This window comes from Onychomys torridus, chromosome 8, assembly GCF_903995425.1.
Source record: "Onychomys torridus chromosome 8, mOncTor1.1, whole genome shotgun sequence".
NCBI classification, from domain to species: Eukaryota; Metazoa; Chordata; class Mammalia; order Rodentia; family Cricetidae; genus Onychomys; species Onychomys torridus.
Window position 1 is genome coordinate 2,830,221 of NC_050450.1, and position 25,308 is coordinate 2,855,528.

Here is a 25,308-nt window from a genome sequence, read left to right on the forward strand (position 1 = left end):
CTTAATGCTGCTTTGCTTAGTTTATGGGCAGTGGTGAAGTTGTTGTTTCTTTTTGGTTTTAAGATAATTTTGCAATTTTAATAGTTAGCTTCTTCATCTTCTGTCATGCCTCAGTGCAATCATGTTGTCCTGTCTTCTCCATTTTCAATGTCATGGATATCTTTGCAGGACATGAGCATACATCACCAGCTTTCATCAATTTTTTTAATCCCAGTGGAGTTCACATTCCCTTAAACTGGCCCAATTCTGCATGGCTCATTGACTGACTGGCATGTTCTCTTTAGTTTGTCTGGTTGTTGTATGCTCCAGACATTACTGTGATTACTTGCATCCTGGGCACATCTGCATGCACACACAACACACGCACACGCACATACACACACACATACACACACATACACACACACACGCACGCACCACAGTTAATGTAGCTTTAATAATGTATGTATTGCTTATTTTATTAAAAAAGGGTCTCACTGTTGACTAGGTGACATCCAACTCTTGGGCCCCAGAGATTCCCTTGCCTCACATGGGACTGCACATACCACACCTAACTTCTTAGTGTTATTTCAAAGCTATTGATCTAGTCATGCATCGTCCGAATTCCAGGTAATTTCAGGCCTGTACCAGAGAGCATTCCATCACTTCTCCAAGGCTGTGCAGTCAGCTGAAGAGGAAAATCAGCTTTCCTGCAGGAGCCATGAGGCTGCAACTGAGCAGGCCCATGCTTATATGACACTGGTAGAGTTCTGTGACCAACAGCTTCGAAAGGTAGAAGAGAATGCATCCAGTGCATCACAGAAGAGAAGTAGAGGTTAGTGCTCTATATGTAAGCTTGAAAAATGTATAGATGATTTTGATCTCGTGTGTGTGTGTGTGTGTGTGTGTGTGTGTGTGTGTGTGTGTGTGTTTCAAGTGACAGAAATTTTGCTTTGTTTGATCTTTAGAGATGATAGTATCTCCAAGCAACACAACTGCAGTCAATAGAATCTGCTTACTTTTTGGCAGTTCCAGGGTTTCAACTAGCCTTGATAATGCTGGGCAAGAACTCCACCATTGAGCTAAGACTCCATTCCTTAACTTTCAGAGACAATGTCTCTCTGTGTAGCACAGGCCAGTCTTGAACTTGCCATTCTGCTCTGCCTGCCAGGTTGGCATTGCAAGTACAAGCCTTTGCACCTAACTCATTTGCTTCATATCACTTATTTTACTTGCTGTTTGTTACTGGTTCATGTGGTTTGCCTCTTGCTCTGGGAATGAAATCAGGAGCATCATCCAGCATGTGCTCTCAGTCCAGGATGAAAACTTCTTCCTGAAAGATTAGACAAATGTGTGTGACATTTCTTAACTGAAAGAAAAATACTGGAGAGGGAACAGTGAAAGACTAAAAAAAAGCAGCCAAAAAAGGGAAATTAATTATTTGTTGCATTTATGGTTGTGTGCTAACTTTGCTGTCTTTGATTCTGTAGAACTGGAAGCATATCCAGCACTTGTGGTGGAGAAACTGTTGAGAGCATTAAAGTTAAACTCTTTCGAAGCCAGGCTGAAGTTTCCTAGACTACTTCAGATTATAGAACAGTATTCAGAGGAGACCTTAAACTTAATGACAAAAGAGGTTGGTATCCTTGAGAGTGGAAGAGAACTTTTCAAAAATTAAAGACACATGTTTACTTATATCCAGACTCAGTGTGCATAATACACGTTCTGGCCTTTTTTTAAAGCCTTGGTGTGTGTACACATGCTACATCATGCATGTGGAGGTCAGAGAACAACCTTGGATATCATTCCTCACCTTCTGCCCTGTGTCTGCTACTTGGTGTGACTCCTATTTTCTCCTGCATCTGAGGTCTCCAGATGAGTGCCACATCACATCTGACTTCACGTGGGCTCTCAGGATCCAGATTCAGCCCCTCCTCGTGCTAGTACAACATGTGCTTTGCCCACTGAGCCATCTGCACAGCACCATATTACAGCTTTTCCAACCAACACTGAGTTCTGCTGTATGCTGAGTATACAGTGGATTAAAGGAGTATGAGTGTTCACATTTACCTGTTTTTTTTTTGTGAGTATAGTAAGAACTATATCTGGACAAGAACCAAATCAATCAAGGAGGAATATTTTTGGAACAGAGATGGGGGCTTTGTGTGGAGTTCTGCAGCCCACATAGATGAAACTGTAGTCTGTGGCATCTGTTGGTATCTAGGGAGAAGACTAAGTGGGAACTGAGAGGTTCATATATGCACATATAACAGCTTGCAGACTGCATATCCTTGTTCCATGACTCACTTGGGGATACACATGCTGGCCTCACCCATGCCCCATGCTCCTGTCTGTATAAGGAGGCTCCGTCTGTACAAGAATAGGGCTATCTGACAGGTTCCTTCATATTTTTTAGATTTATAACTAGAAAATAGACCCAAACTTTGACTTGAAAAATAAGAACTGAGAAAGGACTAACTGGTACCTACTACTTTATGTAGCAAGATCTTGTATTTTTTGCGTGTGCATGAGTGCCCAGGCTAAAGGTCTATTTCCTGTGTCTTCCTCAGCTGCTGTCCACATTTTCTTTTGAGACAGAGTCTCTCCCTGAACCTACAGCCTGCCAGTTTGGCTAGACTGGCTGGCCTACAGCTCCCCATCCCCATTTTCTCCTGGCTCTGCCTCCCCAGCACTGGGATTACAGGTCCATGCTACTGCACCTCATTTTTCCATAGGTATTGGCGACTGAATTCAACTTCTATTTTATGAACTGAGCCGTCTCCCTAGATTTGTATAACAAAATCTTAGATAGTGATTGTCTGTAAGCCTAAGGGTTGCCATGCTGTCAGGACTCTTACCCTACAAGGACCTGCCTGTTGTCAGGACTCTTATCCCATGAGGGCCTAACTATTCAAGATAACGCAGTAAGTAAAATGGAATATATAGCTGTTACAAAAATGAGGTACATTGGTCTTTGTTAATTTTATTTTATATTCCTGTGATGAGACATCATGTACAAGGCAACTTATAGAAGACAGTGGTTTTGGAGGGGTTTCGGTATCAGAGGATTCAAGTCCATGACCATGACAGTTAGGAGCATGACTTCAAGCAGGCAGACATGGCCTGGTACTGGAGCAGTAAGTGAGAGCTCACATCTTAAGACACAACCACAATACAGACAGGAGGCACACTGAATGGTAGGAGTCTTTTGAAATCTCAAAGCCCACCCTCAACACACCTCCTCTAACAAGACCATAACTTCCTAAATCTTCCCCAACAGTTCTACCAATTGGAGACCAAACATTTAAATATATGAGTTGTGGGGACCGTTCTCATTCAAACCTCCACAGCAAGTATGACCCCATTCTTGAGCAAAGAATATCTATATTCTTGTACAGAAAATGCTTAGAAGAATCCAGTAGTTCCTTAGCAAAAGAGAGCTAAGAAAGAGACAACATATAAGACATTTTATATTAAACATGTTTTACTTTTATAGCCTTTATAATAAATAGTGTTTCATTCATTTTCAAACTATAGTTTTCTGAATTTTAGATTTCATCCATTCCTTGCTGGCAGTTCATTGGCTGGATCAGCCACATGGTGGCCTTACTGGACAAAGAGGAAGCCATTGCAGTACAACACACTGTGAAAGAGATTGCTGATAACTACCCACAGGCCATTATCTACCCTTTTATAATAAGCAGTGAAAGCTACTCCTTTACACATACTTCTTCTGGTCATAAGAATAAAGCATTTGTTGAAAGGTAATGTTTTGGTATTGGGTTAATAAGATACTATAGGTTATAAAAATTTTGTGTGGTAAAAACAAAAATATGCAAATACATTTGATCTGTTCATGAAGCATAGAAATTCTTAGACATCTCTTGAGTTTATCTTTTCTCCATATACTTATTAGCGAATTTCTCTCCTTTTGAAAATATTGTTTGTTTTGGTGCTTGCCTATATGACCATAGTAAATAATCTTTTGCATAATACAGACTAGATGAGATGCTTTTTACAATCAGTTCTTGTCCTAGTTAGTTTGCTTTTATAAATGACACAAGCTAGGGTCATTTGAGAAGTGAGAGCCTCAATTGAGAAAATGATCCAATCTGATTGGCCTTGAGGGGCATTTTCTTGATTAATGATTGATAAGGTAGGGCCCAGTTTAAGTGGATGGTGTCACTGCTGGGCAGTTAGTCCTGGGTGTATACGAAACAACCTGTAAAGAACAAGCCAGTAAGCAGCATCCCTCCATGGCCTCTGCTTCAGTTCCTGACTCCAGATTCCCGCCTTGAGATCAAGCCCTGACTTCCCCAGTAACGAACTGTTCCCTGAGAGCTGTAAGCTGAGATAAACCCTCCTCCCATCCCCTTCTGTTTTTGGTGTTTATCACAGCAGTAGAATCCCCTGCTCTGATGCTGCCCTTTAAGATATATTGGAGTGTTGTCATGGTGATGCATGCTTGTATTCACAAATGCTCTGAAGCTGTGATAGGAGACTCTGAAGTTAGAGGGCCACCTGAGCTGTATATAAACAACATACCACAAATAATAGATGAAAAGGTAATAATGTAAGTCCATAGAAACTAGGGAGATAGCTTAGTGGGTGAGAGTGCATTCTGCAAGCATAAGAACCTAAGTTCCATTCCCCAGCACCCATGGCTATATGTACCTGTAAAATAATTCGGTGGGGGCAGAGTCAGGCAGATTCTGAGAGCTTGCTGACCAGGCAGCCTAAGCAAAACAGTGAGCTTTGAGTTTATTGAGAGACTCTGTCTCAAGGAAATAAGGCAGAAAGTGAGACACCCACTTCTGCTTTGGCCTCTCTCTGTGCACACACAAGTACACACACTCAAATATTCATGTATATATCATGTGTGTGTGTGTGTGTGTGTGTGTGTGTGTGTGTGTGTGTGTATACATACACATGCATACATACAAAGAGACATCCCTCTTCTGAATTTAGGGCACAACAGTTAGCCTGAAGTATCATCTTTTTCACTGTTTTGGTTGTTTATAGGTTGAGAGCAATGACATAATAACCTTTGGTGTGACTTTTACAAGAATACTTTGTAAATGCACTGTTATCTGGGCACATCCTCCATCAAGAGGTGTTTTGTGCATCAAGCATCAGTAAACCCAATTCCAAACACCAAACACTACTAATATTAAAGCCATTCATTGACCTCAGAATAAGTGTGTGATTCAGTACCTGAATCTCACCCTTAAGTAGGTTTTCCAACTCCCCCCAGTACAGAAACATCAGAATTAAATAACATGAATAAACAGAATATTCTACTCAATAACTATAGAATATACATTCTTCTCAACAACCTATGGGACTTTTTCCAAAATAGACCATATTTTAGGACACTGAGTCTTAATAAATATTGAATAAATTAAAATAATCTAACTGGTGACAATGAAATCAAACTATAAATTAATGAGAAGCTATAGTTTTAGTTTAGTAGTTTGTAGTTGTAAACAATATAAAAACTAATAGAGACTAAACAATGCACTATTGAATAATGAGTGGGTTATTGAAGATATCAGGAGAAAAGTTTTTATATTCCTAAAATTAAAGTGCAAACACACCAGAGCCTATGGAAAATAAAAGATTCTAAGAAGGAAGTATATAGTTGTAAGTGCCTACTTTATGAAATTATAAAGATCTCAAACAACTTAATGATACATCTTAAGATCTTAGAAAACTAAAAACAAGCCAAGCCCCAAATCAATAAATGATAATAAATAATAGCAGTCAGAGCACAAATTAATGAAATAGAAATACTGTTTTTAACTTTGGCACAGTGGCTACACCTTAATCTGCTGTTATTTCAGCCAGTAACTGTGCTTTGCGGTCACTGGCTTCCTTCTCTGGCAGCAGCCCAACTGCGCAGGACACAGCATGGTGGGAATTCTGTTTCCACAGGCACTGGTTCTGGTGCTGCCACTAAAGGTAGCTTTAACTAAATCTATATCATTGTGTTTATAAATAAGACTCAACATTGAAAGGCTGGGGTAAAAATCTGCTAGGTCAGAGAGGTTGAGCAGCAACTAGCTAACCTTATTTCCTTGCTGGTGTCTCCCAAAAGACATGCCCTTCCACTCCACCTAAACAAAAACAGCCACACCACTCCAAATCCCTCCCTACTACTTCCGGTACATCTCTATCTCTTCCAGATGCCCTCTGATGCTCTATGATTACTTTCTGTCAACTAGTTGATAACTCAACCTCCTGACCCAAAGTTAATTTTATTTAATTAATGTAAATACAAACCTGGGGTTCACAGTATGATCAAATATCCCCCAACGAAGAAACAAAAAGAAAAATACAAAAGAAAGCAATGAAACAGAAAAGTAATGTCTCAAATAGACTACTCAGAAAACCAAATACCAAAAAACCCACACAATCTAACCAGTAAATGTGCTCATGAAGTAAGCTGTAATAAGCAAACATATGCAAGTACCTCTGTAAATATATGGATTGTTACAAGTATATTCACAAACATAAATAACTAGATCATATAGTAGTTCTATTTCTTTGTGTTTTGCTGTTGTCCTGACATAGGGTTTCACTATGTCGCTCACAAGCTCTATTTTTTGTTTTCCTGGTGTATGTTTTTGAAACCTTTGTCAAAGATTTGGTCACTACATGTACCAAGTGGATTTATATACAGGTCCTCTATTCCATTTTTCTACCTGTTTGTTTTTGTGTAAGTATCGTGCAGTTTTTGTTACTATGGCTCTGTGGGGATACCTCCAACATTGTTCTTTTTGCCAGGGCTACATAATGAAACCCTGTCTCCAGACAGTAACAACAAACCAAAAAAATAGACCTATATTATCCATCTAAACTGTTTCTGTGAATATACTGTTAAGAAGCCACAGAACTGCAAAGACCTGCATATCTTTATGTACTGTGGCACTGTCAACAACAGTTAGTTGATGGACTCAGCCTAAGTGTCTATGAATGTGAATGAATAAACAATGTGTGGTATGTCATAGAGTTTTATTCAACCATAAAGAAAAACAAAATTGTATTGTTTGCATGAAAATGAATAGAATGAGGCATCATCATATATCTAGAGAAATAAGCCAGACTCAAACCAGGTGGTGGTGGTGCACACCTTTAATCCCAGCACTCAGGAGGCAGAGGCAGGTGGATCTCTGTGAGTTCAAGGCCAACTTGGGCTACAGATTAAGTTCTAGGACAGGCTCCAAAGCTACACAGAGAAACCCTGTCTCCAAAAACAAAACAAAATAGACCCAAACAAATAGCCTCACTTTCATATGTATATCCATCTGACATGAAAGTAGAAGGAAAAATACTCATAGGAGGGAGGAAAAGTGGAGGATATAGGAAGCAGAGATGGTCAAAGTCCATACTATACTTGAGTAAATTATCTTTATGAAATTCATCACTATGTATGAATACAATCAATAAGATAATTAAAAATCTTTACATGAAACAACTGTTTCTGACATGAGCTGAATTGCCTTGTTGCCAGGGAAGATGCAAAGCAGATCAGTTGTCACACTCTGTACATACCACTTGCACCACCAGCTCCACCATCTCTGAGCAGAATCTAGAACAGCAAGCCTATTTTGAAAAGTGACCACATGAAAAATATTTGTAAGAGAGTACCTGTCATACTTCAAGATGTTTAAAGCAAATGACATTCATCAGTATCCACATCTACTATGGATTTATTCTTAACCTTTTTAACCTTCCTAATGCTGCAACCCTTTAATACAGTTCCTCATGTTGTGCTGACCCCAAACCATAAAATTATTTCCATTGCTACTTCATAACTTGAAATTTGGCTACTGTTATGAATCACAATATTTTTGATATATAAGATATGCAACCCCTGTGATAGGGTCATTCAACCTCCAAGAGGGTCTCAACCCACAGGTTGAGAACCACTGCTTTAAAGAACAGATGTTAATCTAATGTTGCATATAATTCTCAAATCACTACTTCCCTGGAACGGTAGTTGCTGTGTGTGTGTGGGTGTGTGTGGGTGTAGGACATGAGTTTGTGCGTATAATTATATGTAAACATATCAAAAAAGTACATGTTCTAAATCTATATTTTAAATATATAAAAATAGTCCCTGGTTATTAAAAAATGTTTAATTACCTAAACCTGGTGGTATTGGTAGTGGCTGTGCTTTGAGATAGGGTCTATGTATGTATCCCTCACTGTCCTGAAACTCCCTGTGTAGACCAGGATGCCTTGAATTCACAGAGATCCATCTGCCTCTACCTCTGAGTTCTAGGATTAAAGATGTGTGCCACCATGCTTAGCTTAAACCTGGTAATTTTTTATAGGATAAAAAGTAAACTTGATCAAGGAGGAGAGATTCAAGATTTTATTAATGCCCTAGATCAGCTCTCCAATCCAGATCTGCTCTTTAAGGTAAGAAAACAACCTTTAACAATAAAAATTAATGCGGATAGCATTGTGTATAGTCTAGCTTCTTTCTTGATTCTTTTTTCTCTCTTTTGGCACAGGACTGGGTTAAAGATATAAACAATGAACTAGGAAAGAATCCTGTGAATAAAAATAATATTGAAAAACTGTATAAAAGGATGCACACTGCCTTGGGTGACCTTCAGGCTCCAGGCCTGGGGCCATTCAGAAGGAGGTTCATACAGGTATGAATAGATAGAATGGCCTTGATGGTAGCAGCAGCATTCACATTTGATTGGGTCCTGATTCTTGTTTGAGCTTGCTTTAGATCTGATGTCTTCTACAAGATACAGTAATTGAGTAGGTTTCCATTCAGTGGTGACAAATGGGTCAGTACTTTGGGGTTCATGCTCAGATTCTGATATCTGAAGATTGCATGTAGTTCAGTATTTGTAATTCTCAGGATGATTTAGGTATTGGATCAAGAAAGTATTTCTGTCTTACATAAGATGATAAGTATTCTGAAGCATGTCCAGTTTAGAGCAGTAGTTTGGGTGCTTAGAAACACAGTGTAGACCCCGTGCCCAGGGCCAGAGGGATCATGTGACCAACACTGCTTATAAATGCTATATTTCAGACAAGTGTGACAGAGGGAGATCTGTTCTAGTTATTCTAGAGTTGAAAAGGGTTCTGAAGTGAGGGGCACTCTTTTATCTTCCCTACCTGCCTACACATTGAACTTTATGTTCTTTTTCTCTCTTTAAAAAAAACAAAAACAAAAAAACATAAGAACAAAAATCAAATGAGAAAAAAAAATAAACCAAAAATACCTAAAACAAAAAGTCTAAAATACGCCATTGAGTTCATTTTTGTGTTTACCATCCACTGTTGGGCATGCGGCCTACCCTAAAGTGTGATTATATAACCAGTGAGACTCCATTGGAGGAAACTAATTTTTCCTTTGCAAACAGGTATCAATTGCAGATAGCTTCTTGGCTAGGGCTGGGACCCTACCTCCACTTCTCCTTCTAAGTGATAGAATTCTGGCTTGAACCTGTGCAAATCTATACATTCTCTGTGAGTTCATATGTATATCAGTCATGTGTCAGAAAGACACTGTTTCCTTGGAGTTATCCATCACTTCTGGCTCTTAAAATCTTTCCACTTCTTCTTCCATCATGAGCCTTTGGGAGAGGAGTTTGTTGAAGGCATTTAGAACGGGGTACTCCAAATTCTCTCCCACTCTGCACATTGTCCAGTTGAAGGTCTCTGATAATTCCTATCAACTAAAAAAAAAAAAAAAAAAAACTTCTCTGATGTAGGTGGAATGAGGCACTGATCTTTGTATATTGGGACTCATTTTATTGCTCTGTTCCTTAGTAGAATAATACTGGATTTTGCCCTAGCCCATGAACTATATGGTCTCAGATTTTTGGTCATTTTGACAGTGTCTGTGGAGGTATTGTGTCCCCCAAAATATTGTGCACCCTAATAAACTTATCTGGGGTCAGAGAACAGAACAGCCACTAGATATAGAGGCTAGAAAATGGTGGCACTCATGCTTTTAATCCTAGCATTCCAGAGGCAGAAATCCCCCTGGATCTCTGTGAGTTCAAGGCCACATTGGAAACAGCCAGTCATGGTTACACACACCTTTAATCCCAGGAAGTGATGGCAAAAAGCAGAAAGGTATTTAAGGTGTGAGGACCAGGAACTAGAGCTAGTTAAGCTTTTAGGCTTTTGAGCTCAGTTCAGCTGAGATCCATTGGATGAGGAAACAGGATCAGCTGAGGAACTGACAAGGTAAGATAGCTGTGGTTTGTTCTACTTCTCTGATCTTCCAGCATTCACTCCAATAATTGGCCTCAGGTTTATTTTTATTAATAAGAACTTTTAAGATTCATGCTTCAAGTGTCATATATGGGTTGCATCTCATGGATTGGTCCTTCAATCAAAAAGCAATTGGTTACTCCCATAGCATTTTTACAGCTATTGCACAGTATATCTTGCAATCAGGTCACTGTTGTAGGTCACAGTGTGGGTGATATTAATGATTGCCTTTCTCCTCTGTTAGTGTGAAAGTACCTTCCAGTACACTAATTAGCTTTTAGTTAGGCACCAAATGATTTTTCCATGTGAGATAACCTAAGTGAGTGTTGTCTTCAGCAGCAGAGCTTCATCATCAGTTTGTGCAAAGTAAAAGCTTCCCTATGATGTTTGGGGGTTTCCATGCAGCCATTTTAGCCAATGACTTAACAAGATGTCACCTTTTTCCTGACACTGGAGGTTTTACTTGGTGGCATAAGATAGCTAATTGGCATTGTCTCTCCTATTATTTGTTGACTACGTTTAGATTCCTTTCACATAAATATATATTTTGGGAAACTTCTACAGTAGTAGATTTTCCTATTTTTTCAAATGGCCTTTAGTGTTAGTTGGCTCTTCCCATATTCCCTCCTTTACCCTTCTCTCCTATTCTCCTATTTAGTCTTCTCTTCTAGTTTACCCTTTGTCCCATTATAACAATATATTCTATTTCCCCTCCTTAGGAGATCCAGTCCTATTCCCAAAGTCCCTACTTACTAGATAGGTACCTAACCTTTGTAGTTATATGGATAGTGGCACACCTATCAAAGGTTTAAAAGCTAACATCTACATATAAGAGAAAACATACAATATTTGTCTTGTGGAGTTGGATTATCTCACTCAGGATGATTTCTTTTCTAGCTCCATCTATTTAAATCTTATAATTTCATGTTTCTTAACAATTGAATAATAATATTTCATTGTGTATAAATGTACCACATTTTCATTATCCATTCATGAGTTGATGGATATCTAGGCTGTTTGCAACTTCTAGGTATTATGAATAGAGTAACAATGAACATGGATGAGCAAGTGTCTCTATAGTAGAATATAGAGTCCTTGGGGTATATGCCCAAGAATGCTAAAATTGGATCTTGAGGTAGATCTATTTTCAGTTTACAGAGGAACCACCACACTGATTTTGGAAATGGCTTTGCCAAGTCCACTCATCCACCAGCAATAAATAAGTGTTCCCTTTTCACCACATCCTCATAAGATGAAATATTAAAGTAGTTTTAATTTGTATTTCTCAAATGGTTAAGAATGTTGAACATTCCTTTAAGTGTTTTCAGCCATTTGTGTTTATCTTTTGAGAACTCTCTGCTTATTTCTGTGCCCCATTTTTAAAACCAGTTATTTCTCTGTCAGATATATATAATTCTTAAAAAAAAAATTTCCAGTCTGTAGCCTTCTGTTTTGCTCTCATAATGGTGTCCTTTGCTGTACAGAAGCAGCTTCATGAGGTTCCATTTATTAATTGTGTTGGTCTCTGTGCCTGTGCTATTGGTATCTTGTTCAGAAAATCTTTTCCTGTGCCAATGAGTTAAATACTATTCTCTGCTTTCATTCCTATCAGATTCAGGGTATCTGGTCTTATGTTGAGGTCTTTGATATACTTGGTGTTGAGTTTTGTGCAAAATGATAGATAGGAATCTATTTTCATTCTTCTGTAGAAGAAAATTTTACATATATATATCCAAACCAGTTTGGCCTGTACCTTTTTTAGAAGATGCTGCCTTTTCTCCAGTATGTATTTTTGTCTTCTTTGTCAAAATTCTGATGTCCATAGGTATGTGAACTTATATGTGGGTCTTCAGTTTAATTGATCACTATTTTGATGCCAATACCATGCTGTTTTTATTATAGTTCTGTAGTACAATTGGGATGTGTATATACCTCTAGCAGTTCCTTCCTTATTCAGGATTATTTTTTCAATTTCTGTGAAGAATTGTGTTGGAATTTTCTTGGTTGAATTTATAAATTGCTTTTAGTAGGATGATCACTTTCACTATATTATTCCTACTGATCCATGAGAATTGGACGTCATTCCATCTTCTGGTTTCTTCTTCAATTTCTTTCTTCAGTATCTTAAACGTTTTATCATACAAGGCTTTCACTTGCTTGCTTGCTTGAAGTTAACCCCACATATACACAGGGGCGGGGGGTGGGGGTGGGCTATTGTGAAAGGTCCTGTTTCCCTGATTCCTTTCTCAGTCCATTTGTCATTTGTATATAGGAAAGCTACTGATTTTTGAGTGTTAATTCTCTATCCTGATACTTTACTGAAAGTTCTTATCAGCTGTATAAGTTTCCTGGTGGAGTTTTTACCATTTTTTAATATGTAAAATCCTATCATCTGTAAATAAAGACATTTTGGCTTCTTTTCTATTTGCATTCCTCAGTCTCTTTCACTTGTCTTATCATTCTAGCCTAGACAGTGGTTCTCAACCTGTGGGTCATGACCCTTTGAGGATCAAATGACTCTTTCACAGATGTCATTTAAGACCATCAGCTAACATTACAATTTATAATAGTAGCAAAATTGTAGTAATGAAGTAGCAATAAAAATAAATTTTATAGTTAGTGGTCACCACAGCATAAAGAACTGTATTAAAGGGAGGAATCCCAGCATTAGGAAGGTTGAGAGCCACTGAGCTAAGATTTCAAGTATTATATTGAATAGGTATGGAGAGAGAAGACAACCGTGTCTTGTTCCTGATATTAGTGGAAATGCTTTGAGTTTCTTTCCATTTAGATTGCTGTTGGTTGTAGGCTTTCTGTAAATTCCTTTAACTGTGCTGACATTAGTCCCTTGTATCCCCAGTCTCTCAGAACTTTTATCACGAAGAGTGTTGGGTTTTGTCACAAGCCTTTTCCAATCTAACAGGATGATCACGTGGTTTTTATCTTTTAGTTTTTATGTGATAGATGAAGTGTAGTGATTTATATATGTTGAGCCATCTTTGAATTTCTGAGGATGACCACCAATTTGATTGTGTTGAATAGTCTTTTTAATATGTTCCTAAATTGGTTTGCAAGTATTTTATTGAGAATTTTTGCAGCTCTGCTCATAAGAACATTTATATGTATTTTTTTTGGGGGGGGGGTTGGGTCCTTGTGGATTTTGTATCATGGTGATATTCATTATCTTCATTAAAAGAATTAAGAAATGTCCTTTGTTGGGCAGTGGTGGTGCACACTTTTAATCCCAGCACTCAGGAGGCAGAGCCAGGTGGATCTCTGTGAGTTCAAGGCCAGCCTGGTCTATTGAGCAAGACAGGCACCCAAACTACACAGAGAAACCCTGTCTCAAGAGAGAAAGAGAAATGTCCCTTCAGTTTTATTTTGTGAAATAATTTGAGGCGTTTTGGTGTTAGCTTTTCTTTGAAGGTCTGGTAGAATTCTACACTTAATCTACTGGCCTGGGCTTGCTTTGGTCAGGAGACTTCTAATTACTGCTGCTATTTCACCGGGGTTATGGGTCTGTTTAAATTGCTTAGCTGATCTTGCTTTAACTCTGATAGTGGTATATCTCGAGAGATTTACCCATTTCTTCTAGATTTTGCAGTTTGGTGAACTACAGATTATTAAAGTATATCCTTATGGTTCTCTGGGTTTTCTCAGTGTCTGTTGTGATTTTCCCCGTTTTATCTATGATTTTATTATTTTGGATATCTTCTGTCCATTTTTTCTAGTTAATTTGGTTAAGGGTTTGTCAATCTTGATTTCCTCACAGAACCAACTCTTCCTTTTATTGGTTGTTGTTTGCTTTGTTTTGTTTGTTTGTATTTCATTGATTTCAGTACTGAGTTTCATTATTTATTCCCATCTACTCTTTGGGGGCATTATTTCTTCTCTGAGGGGAAGGTATCCTGACTGGGAGTCAGGTGACACCTCGAGCTGCTAGGACAGCTCTGACGGCTGGAGCTGCAATGGGACAGCTCAGCTCGGAAGGGAATGGTATCCTCCTGCTGGGGAGAGTCTGGCCTGCAGCTGCAATGATACAGCTCAGCTCTGGAGGGAAAAGTATTCTGACTGTTCTGGAGTCCGGCTGTATGTGGTGTGGTAGGGGATGATCTCCCTGCAGGATATAGCAATCCTGTTCCTCTCCTGGAGAGCCACTACAGCTGAGCTTTGCTCAGTCCTCACTCTGCTTCTTCTCTAGCCCAAGACTCTTGTTCCTTCTTTTGTTTCACTCTGCTAAAGGGGAAACCCCTGCAGAAATGTAGCAATCTCCTCCAGCTCAGGCAAAAAGTTGTTACTTTTCCTGCTCCACCTTGCTCAGCCCGGTAAAGGACATCTCAGCAAGGTTCTCTTGTTCAGCTCCACCTTACTCGGTCCCCTAAGGGATGTCTCAGCAAGGTTCTTCTGTTCAGCTCCACCTTGCTCAGCCCCCTAGGGACATCTCTGCAAGGTTTTTTCTGCTCAGTCTACTAAGGGACATCTTAGCAAGGTTCTTCTTCTCTATGCCAGCCAACGAATGAAGATCTTCACACCCAAAACTCTTTTGAGAAAGGTATTTATTTGGAAAAAAGGATTGTTGATCCTTTCACCAAGTAGCAAACATTCATTACTCTTGTGAATTAATGTTATTCTGCACATTTCTCTATCAACTTTTATGGACAGGCATTTTCAATTCTTGTGGGACATCTTCAGGAACAGAAAGCAGCTTTGCCCTTTACCTGCTCCTTTCCTTTTAGCCTCCTGATTTTAACTTGTACACTGGGATTTTGAGTTACTTTTTTTGTCTCTTTCTCTCATCTAAACATACTCCCAGGTGTGAAACAGTCATCTTGCATTAGATGATTAGGATAACTTTGGTTAAGTAGAGGTTGTTTTTGATGGTTACACCTAGTGTACATTAGATAAAGGTATGGCTGTCAGAGCACACAAGTCTCCCTGTAGCTTAAAGATAGACAGACATCCTAAGAACACCATGAACTCCTGTATCTTGCTTTCTGACACACATTGAGATCAGTATCCTGTTGTGTATGTGCTATTGATTCTTGAATATTCAAGTGACTCAAAATAAGAATTGTCATTTAACTAGGTAATAAATTATACTTAGGTTAGTGTTAAAAAATTATAGAATGTTGGATCAAGAAAGATATATCTGGGTTTTGTTTTCCTAAAACAGTAGCCCACACATTTTAAAAACCCAGGTTCACAGCTTTGCGGGCCATACCAATTTGTCACCAGAGCCTGCATCTGCCATTATCATATGAAAGTGCTGGACAGTGTCAGGTGAGCTCACCTCGCATCATCTAGCATAATCCTAGCAGGGAACTAGATATTGTTTGTGTGCCAGGATGTAGTTTACTGAAAGAAGGATGAGAACAACAATGAGAGAACTAGATGTAGGATTCCTTGGACTCCAGGCTGAGGGCATCCCTGTGAAAGGACTTCATTTCCATAGTTCTTTGCTATAGCCTGTCCTACCCTATTAAAGACCCTGTTTTTTCAACTGAGTGAGAATGGCCTTGGTTGGAAAAACTGCATGCTGTCTCTTCAATACATAGATACTTTGGATTTAAATCATTGCATTGATGGCTCCAATAATTCTGTCCTAAAAGTATGTCAGTGCACATCACTGCCCTCCCAGCTGTTGCCAAGCTCAGCTACATAGTCTTCAATAAGAATTTCTTTATATACAGTTACTAAGCTAGAAACCCCTTTGTGTTTATGTGTGTGGTTCCCAGTCTAAATCTAGCACCTTGGGGATATTGAACAATGTTGTTGTTGTTGATTGTGTACCAGTGCTTTGTTTCTGCACTTTTAATCTTTTTCTAAATCAAAGAAGAAATTTCTTTTTTTTTTTTTTCATTTTTCTTTATTAAGAAATTTTCTACTCACTCTACATACTATCCGCAGATTCCCCCCTCCTCCCTGCTTCCACCCCCAGCCTTCTCTCCCAAGCCACTCCACATCCCCAAATCGATGTCTCCCATGGGGATTCAGCAGAGCCCAGCACACTGAGCCTAGGCAGGTCCAAGCCCCTTCCCACTGCACCAAGGTTGTGTAAGGTGTCACACCACAGGCACCAGGTTCCAGAAGCCTGCCCATAGACCAGGGACAGATTCCTGATCCCCCTGCCTGGGTGCCTCCCAAACAGTTTGAGCCAAAAAAAAAACCATCTTCTGTATCCAGAGGGCCTAGTCCAGTCCCATGGGGGACTCCAGAGCTACCAGTCCAGAGTTCGTGGGCTTCCACTAGTGTGGCTGGTCATCTGCATATCCTCCCATTATGATCTCGATGTCCCTCTCTCTCATCAGTTGGATTCCAGGAGCTCAGACTGGTGCCTGGCCATGGATCTCTGTATCTGCCTCCATCAGTCTCTGGACAAAGGCTCTACGATGATATGATGACAGCTAGGTTATTTGCTAGGCTGGTCACCAGAGTAGACCGGTCCAGGCACCATCTGGACCACTGCCAGCAGACCAAGGTGGGGTCAACCTTGTGGATTCCTAAGAGCCTCCCCAACACCCTGCCTCTTCCTATTCCCATGATGTCCTCATCTATCATAGTATCTTTCTCCCTGCCCTCCCACTCTGTCCCTGTTCCAGCTTGACCCTCGCACTTCCCTATGTTCTCATCCCCCAATCCTCACCCTCTGCCACCCCCCACACACACACCCAGTCCACTCATGTAGATCTCATCCACTTCTCCTTCACAGGATCATCCATGTGTCCCTCCTAGGGTCATTCCCTGTTAGCTAGCCTTTCTGGAGTTGTGGGTTGCAGTCTGGCTATCCCTTCCTTCCCATTTAGTATCCACTTATGAGTGAGTACATACTATGTTTGTCCTTCTGAGTCTGGGTTACCTCACTCAAGATGATATTTTCTAGTTCCATCCATTTGCCTGCAAATTTCATGATATCATTGTTTTTTACTGCTGAGTAGTACTCCATTGTGTATATGTGCCATATATTCTTTGTCCATTCTTCAGTTGAGGGGCATCACAGTTGTTTCCAGGTTCTTACTATTATGAATAATGCTGATGTGAACATAGTTGAGCATGTGTCCTTGTGGTGTGTTGAGCATTCCTTGGGTATATGCCCAAGAGTGGTATAACTGGGTCTTAAGGAAGACTTATTCCCAATTATCTGAGAAACTGCCATACTGATTTCCAAAGTGGCTGTACAAGCTTGCATTCCCACCTGCAGTGGAGGAGAGTACCCCTTGCTCCACATCCTCTCCAACATAAGCTGTCCTCAGTGTTTTTAATCTTAGCGATTCTGACAGGTGTAAGATGGTATCTCAGAATTGTTTTGATTTGCATTTCCCTGATGATTAAGGATATTGATCAGTTCCTTAAATGCCTTTCAGCCATTTGAGATTCTTCTGCTGAAAATTCTCTGTTAATTGGATTGTTCAGTATTTTGATGTCTAGGGTTTTGAGTTCTTTATATATTTTGGCGATCAGCCCTCTGTCAGATGTGGTATTGGTGAAGACCTTTTCCCATTCTGTAGGCTGTCATTTGGTCTTATTGACCATGTCCTTTGCTCTACAAAAGCTTCTCAGTTTCAGGAGGTCCCATTTATTAATTGTCGCTCTCAGTGTCTGTGCTACTGGTGTTATATTTAGGAAGTGGTCTCCTGTGCCAATTCATTCCAGACTACTTCCTACTTTCTCTTCTATCAAGTTCAGTGTAACTGGATTTATGTTGAGGTCTTTGATCCACTTGGAATTGAGTTTTGTGCATGGCAACAGATATGGATCTATTTGCAATCTTCTGCATGTTGACATCCAGTTATGCCAGCACCATTTGTTGAAGATGCTTTCTTTTTTCCATGGTACAGTTTTGGCTTCTTTGTCGAAAATCATATGGTCATAGGTGTGTGGATTAATGTCAAGGTCTTCAATTCGATTCCATTGGTTCACATGTCAGTTTTTATGCCAGTACCAAGCTGTTTTTATTACTATAGCTCTGTAGTAGAGCTTGAGGTCAGTGATGCCTCCAGAGGTTGCTTTATTATACAGGATTATTTTAGCTATCCTAGGTTTTTTTGTTTTTCCATATAGAGTTAAGTATTGTTCTTTCCAAGTCTGTGAAGAATTGGGTTGAGATTTTGATGGAGATTGCATTGAATCTGTATATTGCTTTTGGTAAGATTGCCATTTTTGCTTCTACCTATCCATAAGCATGGGAGATCTTTCCATTTTCTGATATCATCTTCGATTTCTTTCTTCAGAGACTTAAAGTTCTTATCATACAGGTCTTTCACTTGCTTAGTTAGAGTTACCCCAAGGTATTTTATATTATTTGTGGCTATTGTAAAGGGTGATGTTTCTCTGATTTCTTTCTCAGCCCCTTTTTCATTTGTGTGTGTGTGTGTATGTATGTATGTATGTATGTATGTATATATGTATGTATGTATGAGGGCTACTGATTTTTTGAGTTAATCATGTGTCCTGCCACCTTACTGAAGGAGTTTATCATCTGTAAGGAGTTCCCTGGTAGAATTTTTGGGGTTACTTATGTATACTATCACATCATCTGCAAATAGTGAAAGTTTGACTTCTTCCTTTCCAATTTGTAGCCTCTTGATCTCCTTTTGTTGTCTTATTGCTCTGGCTAGAACTTCAAGTATTATATTGAATAAGTATGGGGGGAGTGGACAGCCTTGTCTTGTTCCTGATTTTAGTGGAATCACTGTGGTGGGTATTGTGTGTCCCCCGAAATAAACATATCTGGGGTCAGAGAACAGACAGCCACTAGAACAAAGCCAAAAATGGTGGCTAGAAAATTGGAAGAGTAAGCTATAACAGAAGTTGGGCGGTGGTGGTACACACCATTAATCCCAGCACTTGGGAGGCAGAGCCAGGTGGATCTCTGAGTTCAAGGCCACTTTACAAACAGCTAAGCATGGTGACCCACGCCTTTAATTCCAGAGACCCAGCCTTTAATTCCAGGGAGTGGGGGCAGAAAGAGAAAAGTATATAAGGCGTGAGGACCAGGAATTAGGGGAGAAAAAAAGCATGTAGTTAGTTAAGCATTTGGCTGGAGAAGTAGTGTTCAGGCTTTGGAGCCAACACAGTTCAGCTGAGAACCATTGGGATGAGGACTCAGAAGCTTCCAGCCTGAGGAAACAGAATCACCTGAGGAACTAGCAAGGTGAGATAGCCATGGCTTGTTCTGTTTCTCTGATCTTCCAGCATTCACCCCAATAGCTGGCCTCGGGTTTGAGTTTTATTAACAAGTACCTTTAAAATTCCTACTACAAATCACTTTGAGTTTCTCTCCATTTAATTTGATGTTGGCTGTCAGCTTGCTTTAAATTGCCTTTATTTATGTTCAGGTATGTTCCTTGTATTCCTGATCTCTCCAAGACCTTTATCACGAAGGGGTGTTGGGTTTTGTCAAAGGCTTTTTCAGCATCCAATGAGATGATCATGTGGTTTTTTTTTTTTCTTTCAGTTTGTTTATAATTTTTTGTATGTTGAACCATCCTTGCATCCCTGGGATGAAGCCTACTTGGTCATGGGTGGATAATTTTTTGATGTGTTCCTGGATTCGGTTAGCTAGTATTTTATTGAGTATTTTTGTATCAATGTTCATGAGGGAGATTGGTCAGTAATTCTCTTTCTTTGTTGCATCTTTGTGTGGTTTGGGTATCAGAGTAACTGTAGCCTCATAAAAAGAATTTAGTAATGTTTCTTCTGTTTCTATGGTGTGGAACAATTTGAAAAGTATTGGAATTAGGTGGAATTCTTTGCTGAAACCATCTGGTCCTGGAATTTTTTTTTTTTTTTTTTTTTTTTTTTTTTTTTTTTTTGTTGGGAGACTTTTAATAACTGTTTCTATTTCTTGGAGGTTTTTGGTCTATTTAAATTGTTTATCTGGTCTTGATTTAACTTTGGTATGGGGTACCTATCCAGAAAATTGTCCATTTCTTTCAAGTTTTCCAATTTTGTGGAGTACAGGTTTTTGAAGTATGACCTGATGATTCTCTGGATTTCCTCATTGCCTGTTGTTATGTCTCCCTTTTCATTTCTGATTTTGTTAATTTGGATGCTCTCCCTCTGCTTTTTGGTTAATTTGGATAAGAGCTTATCTATCTTGTTGATTTTCTCAAAGAACCAACTCTTTGTTTCACTGATTCTTTGTATTGTTCGCTTTGTTTCTATTTTATTGATTTCAGCCCTCAATTTGATAATTTCCTGGCATCTGTTCCTCCTGGGAGACTTTGCTGCTTCTTGTTCTAGAGCTTTCAGTTGTGCTGTCAAGTCACTAGTGTGAGATTTCTCCAACTTCTTTATGTGGCATTCAGTGCTATGAATTTCCCTCTTAGCACTGCTTTCATGGTGTCCCATAAGTTTGTGTATGTAGTACATTCATTTTCATTGAATTCTAGGAAATCTTTTATTTCTTTCTTTACTTCTTCCTTGACCCATTGGTGATTCAGTTGGGCATTATTCAGTTTCCATGAGATTGTAGGCTTTCTGTAACTTGTGTTGTTGAAATCTAACTTTAAGCCATGGTTGTCTGATAAGACACAAGAGGTTATTTCATTTTTTTTGTATCTGTTGAGATTTGCTTTGTGTCCAAGCATGTGGTTGATTTGGAGAAGGTTCCATGGGGTGCTGAAAAGAAGGTATATTCTTTTGTGTTTGGGTGGAATATTCTGTAGATATCTAATTAAGTCTATTTGAGTTATAATGTCTGTTAGTTCCCTTATTTCTCTGTTAAGTTTCTGTCTGGCAGACCCGTCCATTGGTGAGAGTGAGGTGTTGAAGTCTCCCACTACTAGTGTATGGGGTTTGATGTGCGATTTAAGCTTTAGTAATGTTTCTTTTACGGATGTCAGTGCCCTTGTATTTGGGGCATAAATATTCAGAATTGAGACTTCATCTTGTCAGATTTCCCCTATGATAAATATGTAGTGTCCTTCCCGGTCTCTTTAAATTGATTTTAGTTTGAAATCTATTTTATTAGATGTTAGGATAGCTACACCAGCTTGCTTATTAAATCCATTTGATCGGAAAGTCTTTTCCCAGCCTTTTATTCTGAGGTGGTGTCTGTCTTTGAACAGGTGTGTTGAGGTGTGTTTCTTGTATGCAGCAAATGGATGGATCTTGTTTTCATATTCATTCTGTTAGCCTGTGTCTTTTTATAGGTGAATTGAGACCATTGGTAATGATGGATATTAACAACCAGTTATTGTTAATTCCTGGGGTTTTTTTTTGGTGGTAGTGTATGTTTCCCTTCTTTGGTATTTGTTGGTATGGGACTAGCTATTGCCTGTGTTTTCATGGGTGTATCCAACTTCCTTAGGTTGGATTTTTCCTTCAAGTGCTTTCTGTGTGGCTGGATTTGTGAAGAGATATTGTTTAAATCTGGTTTTATCATGGAATATTTTGTATTCTCTGTCTATGTTGATTGAGAGTTTTGCTGGGTATAATAGTCTAGGTTGGCATCCATGGTCTCTTAGTATCTGCATAACATCTGTCCAGGACCTTCTGGCTTTTACAGTCTCCATTGAGAAGTCACGTGTTATTCTTTTGGGTCTGCCTTTATATGTTACTTGGCCTTTTTCCTTTACAGCTTTTAATATTTTTTCTTTATTCTGTGTGTTTAGTGGTTTGATTATTATGTGGCAAGGGGCCCTTTTTTTGGATCCAATCTATTTGGTGTTCTGTAACCTTCTTGTATTTTTATAGGCATTTCCTTCTTTAGGTTGGGAAAGTTTTCCTCTATGATCTTGTTGGATATATTTTCTGTGCCTTTGAGTTGGTATTCTTCTCCTTCCTCTATCCCTATTATTCTTAGGTTTGGTCTTTTCACGGTGTCCCAAATTTCCTGGACATTTTGGGTCATGTCTCTGTTGGCTTTAGTGTTTTCTTGGACTGATGAATCTATTTCTTCTACCATATCTTCAACACCAGAGATCCTCTCTTCCATCTCTTGCATTCTGTTGGTTATACTTGCTTCTGTATTTCCTGTTCGTTTACTCAGATTTTCTACTTCCAGCACTACCTCAGTTTGTGTCTTCTTTATTGTCTCCATTTCAGTTTTGAAATTTTGAACTGTTTCCCTCACTTGTTTAATTGCTTTCTTTTGGCTTTCAAGGGATTTACTGATTTCTTCCCAATTTTTGTTTGACTTTTCCTCGATTTCTTTAAAGGAATTTTTCATTTCCTCTTTTAAGATATCTAATATCTTCTTGAAGTCATTTTTATGGTAGATATCTTCTGTTTCTTCTATGTTGGGATGTTCAGGTCTTGCTGATGTAGGTTCTGATGGAGCCATATTGGTTTTTATGTTGTTGACTGTATTTTTGCACTGGCATCTACCCATCTCTTTCTCCACTTGGTACAAGTGGTGTCTGTATCTGAGGGAGCCTCTCTTGGTCTGGTTGATACTCTTGATCCAGTGGGAGCTCTTGGTCTAGTTGATGCTGATGGACTTTTTGTCTTAGGGAGCAACTCTTAGTCCAACTGACGCTAGTGGGCTCTGTCTCAGGCAGTAGCTGCAGTCTTAGCATGTGGTAAATGGTGGTAGTCTGACCTGTCTGCAGGAGATCTGCCTGCCAACTGGCCTGAAACTGGAACTGCAATGGGTGGTGGTGTAGGGGCGCAGGGTTGTGCCCCTGGGCCCAAAGCCTAGGGCCTGGGGTATTTGAGTATGAGGATAAAGACTCACCTCTTAGTCCAGTCGGGTGCTGGCAGTCTGTCTCAGGGAACAGTTGCAGTCTCGAAGAAATTTCTTTGTGTCAATTTTCTTATAAGAAACTATCAAATTGGGGACAGGAGAAGCAGGAGTTCAAGGTTAGCCTGAACTTCCTGAGACTCTACCTCAAAATAAAAAAGATGTCCTGCTAAATATTGACAGTTTGCTTTATTTTTTATTCGATATGAAGATTTTCATTCAAATTGTTTAAAAAAGAACTAATATTTTCCAAGGTAGAGTACTTATAATAATTGCTTTTAGAATTATTGATCATATAATATTTATACTGGTTTGTGATCTAGAGCAGTGCCTCAGTAAACAATTACTGAGAAAGGCGTCATTCCTTTATGCTTCCCTTCAGCTCATAGGAACAATTATGAGCTACTTGTTTTTATTTCATTTTTCCCTTTATTTTGTTTTTTTGTTTGTTTGTTTTTGGTGTTTTGGTATTTTGTTGTGGTTTTGGTTTTGGTTTTGGTTTTTGTTCGTTTGTTTGTTTGTTTGTTTGTTTGTTTTGAACAGGGTTTCTCTGTGTAGTTTTGGTTCCTGTCCTGGATCTCGCTCTGTAGACCAGGCTGGCCTTGAACTCAGAGATCTGCCTGCCTCTGCCTCCCAAGTGCTGGGATTAAAGGTGTGCTCCACCGCTGCCTGGCCCTTCATTTTGTCTTTAACTTGTTCCTAATTATTCATGTCAGTCTTTCTACCTCAGATGAAGTAGGACTGCAGCTAGACAGAGCGCTCAGAGAAGTTAGATGGCCTTACCATGTTTGCTTTGTTTGCTTTCGTGGTTTTGTTTTGTTCTGGGGGACAAGGACTCCCTCTGTAGACCAGGCTCTCCTTGAACTTGAACTCACAGAGATTCAACTGCCAATGCCTCCAGAGAGTGCTGAAAATAAAGGCCTGTGCCACATGCCCAGCTCTTTGCTGTTTTGTTTGCTTGTTTTGAAGCTCTTATTAGAATTTGTAACTGGAAGACATTTTCATAATGACCTGCCTAAGGAAGAGAAGACACAAACAAAGGGGACACTGGAGATATTTTAGAGTATTGAAATATTCATAAGCTTAGAGCTCTTTCTAATGCACAAAGAAAACAGTGGTCTTAATAGGAAATTTTTAATTTTCAGGCCTTCGGGAAAGAATTTGACAAAAACTTTGGGAATGATGGTTCTAAGCTGCTTACAATGAAGCTCCATGACTTCTGTAGTATCACTGACTCACTACTTTTGAGGATGACAAAAGACTCAAAGCCACCTGGGAACCTGAAAGAGTACTCCCCCTGGATGAGTGCATTCAAAGTGCAGTGCCCAAGAAATGAGCTGGAGATTCCTGGTTAGTTAATACCCAAGCATGACAAGAATACTCCTTAAGGAGATTAACGTGGCAGCAAGAACTCTTGTTTTCTAAGTAATGACACTAGGATCCTGATGGGGTGTGTGTGTGTGTGTGTGTGTGTGTGTGTGTGTGTGTGTGTGTGTGCAGGAGTGTAAATATTATGTACAGCATACATATGGAGGTCAGAACAACCCTTTTGCTTTCTACCTTGCTTGAGAGACAGAACCTTATTTATTCTACTTCATACATTAGGCTGGCTAGCTTTTGTGCATCTGCCTTCTCCTGTTTCTGCCTTCCAGCCTTCCTAGGAGCACTAGCTAGGACCGCAGATAACTCAAGCTACCTTATCTGGCTTCTGCATGAAATCTGGAGATTGGTGCTTGTGCGAGAAGCACTTTTACCCCCTGGATCATCTACCCAGCCTATCTTTTTCCTCTTTTGATTTATTTTTGGTTGTATGTCTGTGGGGGTAAATTGATGTGAGTGCAAGTGCCCACAGACCAGAAGAGGGTGTTGTATCCTCTGGAGCCGGAGTTATAAGTGGTTATAAGCCACTTGACATGGGTACTGGGAAACAAACTCAGGTTCTCTGGAAGAACAGCAAATGCTCATAACTACTGAGGCATCCTCCAGTATCCTATCCCCAACCATATTCATTATTAGGAAAACATATAATTACTATGAATTAATACAGTTTACTATATTTTTTAATTATGGCAAGTGTTCAGATTCCCATTTAGTGTTTACAGTAACCCCAAATCATTGATTCCTACTTTGCTTCCAAGTAACTTTTCTTCAGAAATAAATACATATGTAGAAAGGCCACTTCCTGGGAGGTACCAACTGGTCCTATTCAAAGAGAGCAGCAACAGGAAAACTAATTGTGACACTGAGGCTGGACACATGAAGCAAACTGTCAGAAGAAATTTCTTCCTATTTCATGCTTCCCAACCTAGAGTTTTTCCAAGACAGGAATGTTTTAATCTGGTCACTGATTTCCCCCTCTCAGCAAATGTAAGAGAGATCTTTGGGAGAAGCAG

At 39.4% G+C, this 25,308-nt stretch overlaps 1 protein-coding gene across 2 annotated transcripts in view; it reads left to right on the forward strand.

Annotated features, from left to right (window-relative positions):
- Positions 1-25,308, forward strand: part of Prkdc (protein kinase, DNA-activated, catalytic subunit) — a 225,635-nt gene that overhangs the window by 189,760 nt on the left and 10,567 nt on the right. For both annotated transcript variants that reach the window (XM_036195022.1, XM_036195023.1), the window contains exons 72-77: positions 610-814; positions 1,470-1,615; positions 3,532-3,743; positions 8,319-8,406; positions 8,502-8,645; positions 24,061-24,265. In XM_036195022.1, the coding sequence (XP_036050915.1) occupies positions 610-814; positions 1,470-1,615; positions 3,532-3,743; positions 8,319-8,406; positions 8,502-8,645; positions 24,061-24,265 (1,000 nt within the window). The remainder of the gene's footprint in view (positions 1-609; positions 815-1,469; positions 1,616-3,531; positions 3,744-8,318; positions 8,407-8,501; positions 8,646-24,060; positions 24,266-25,308) is intronic.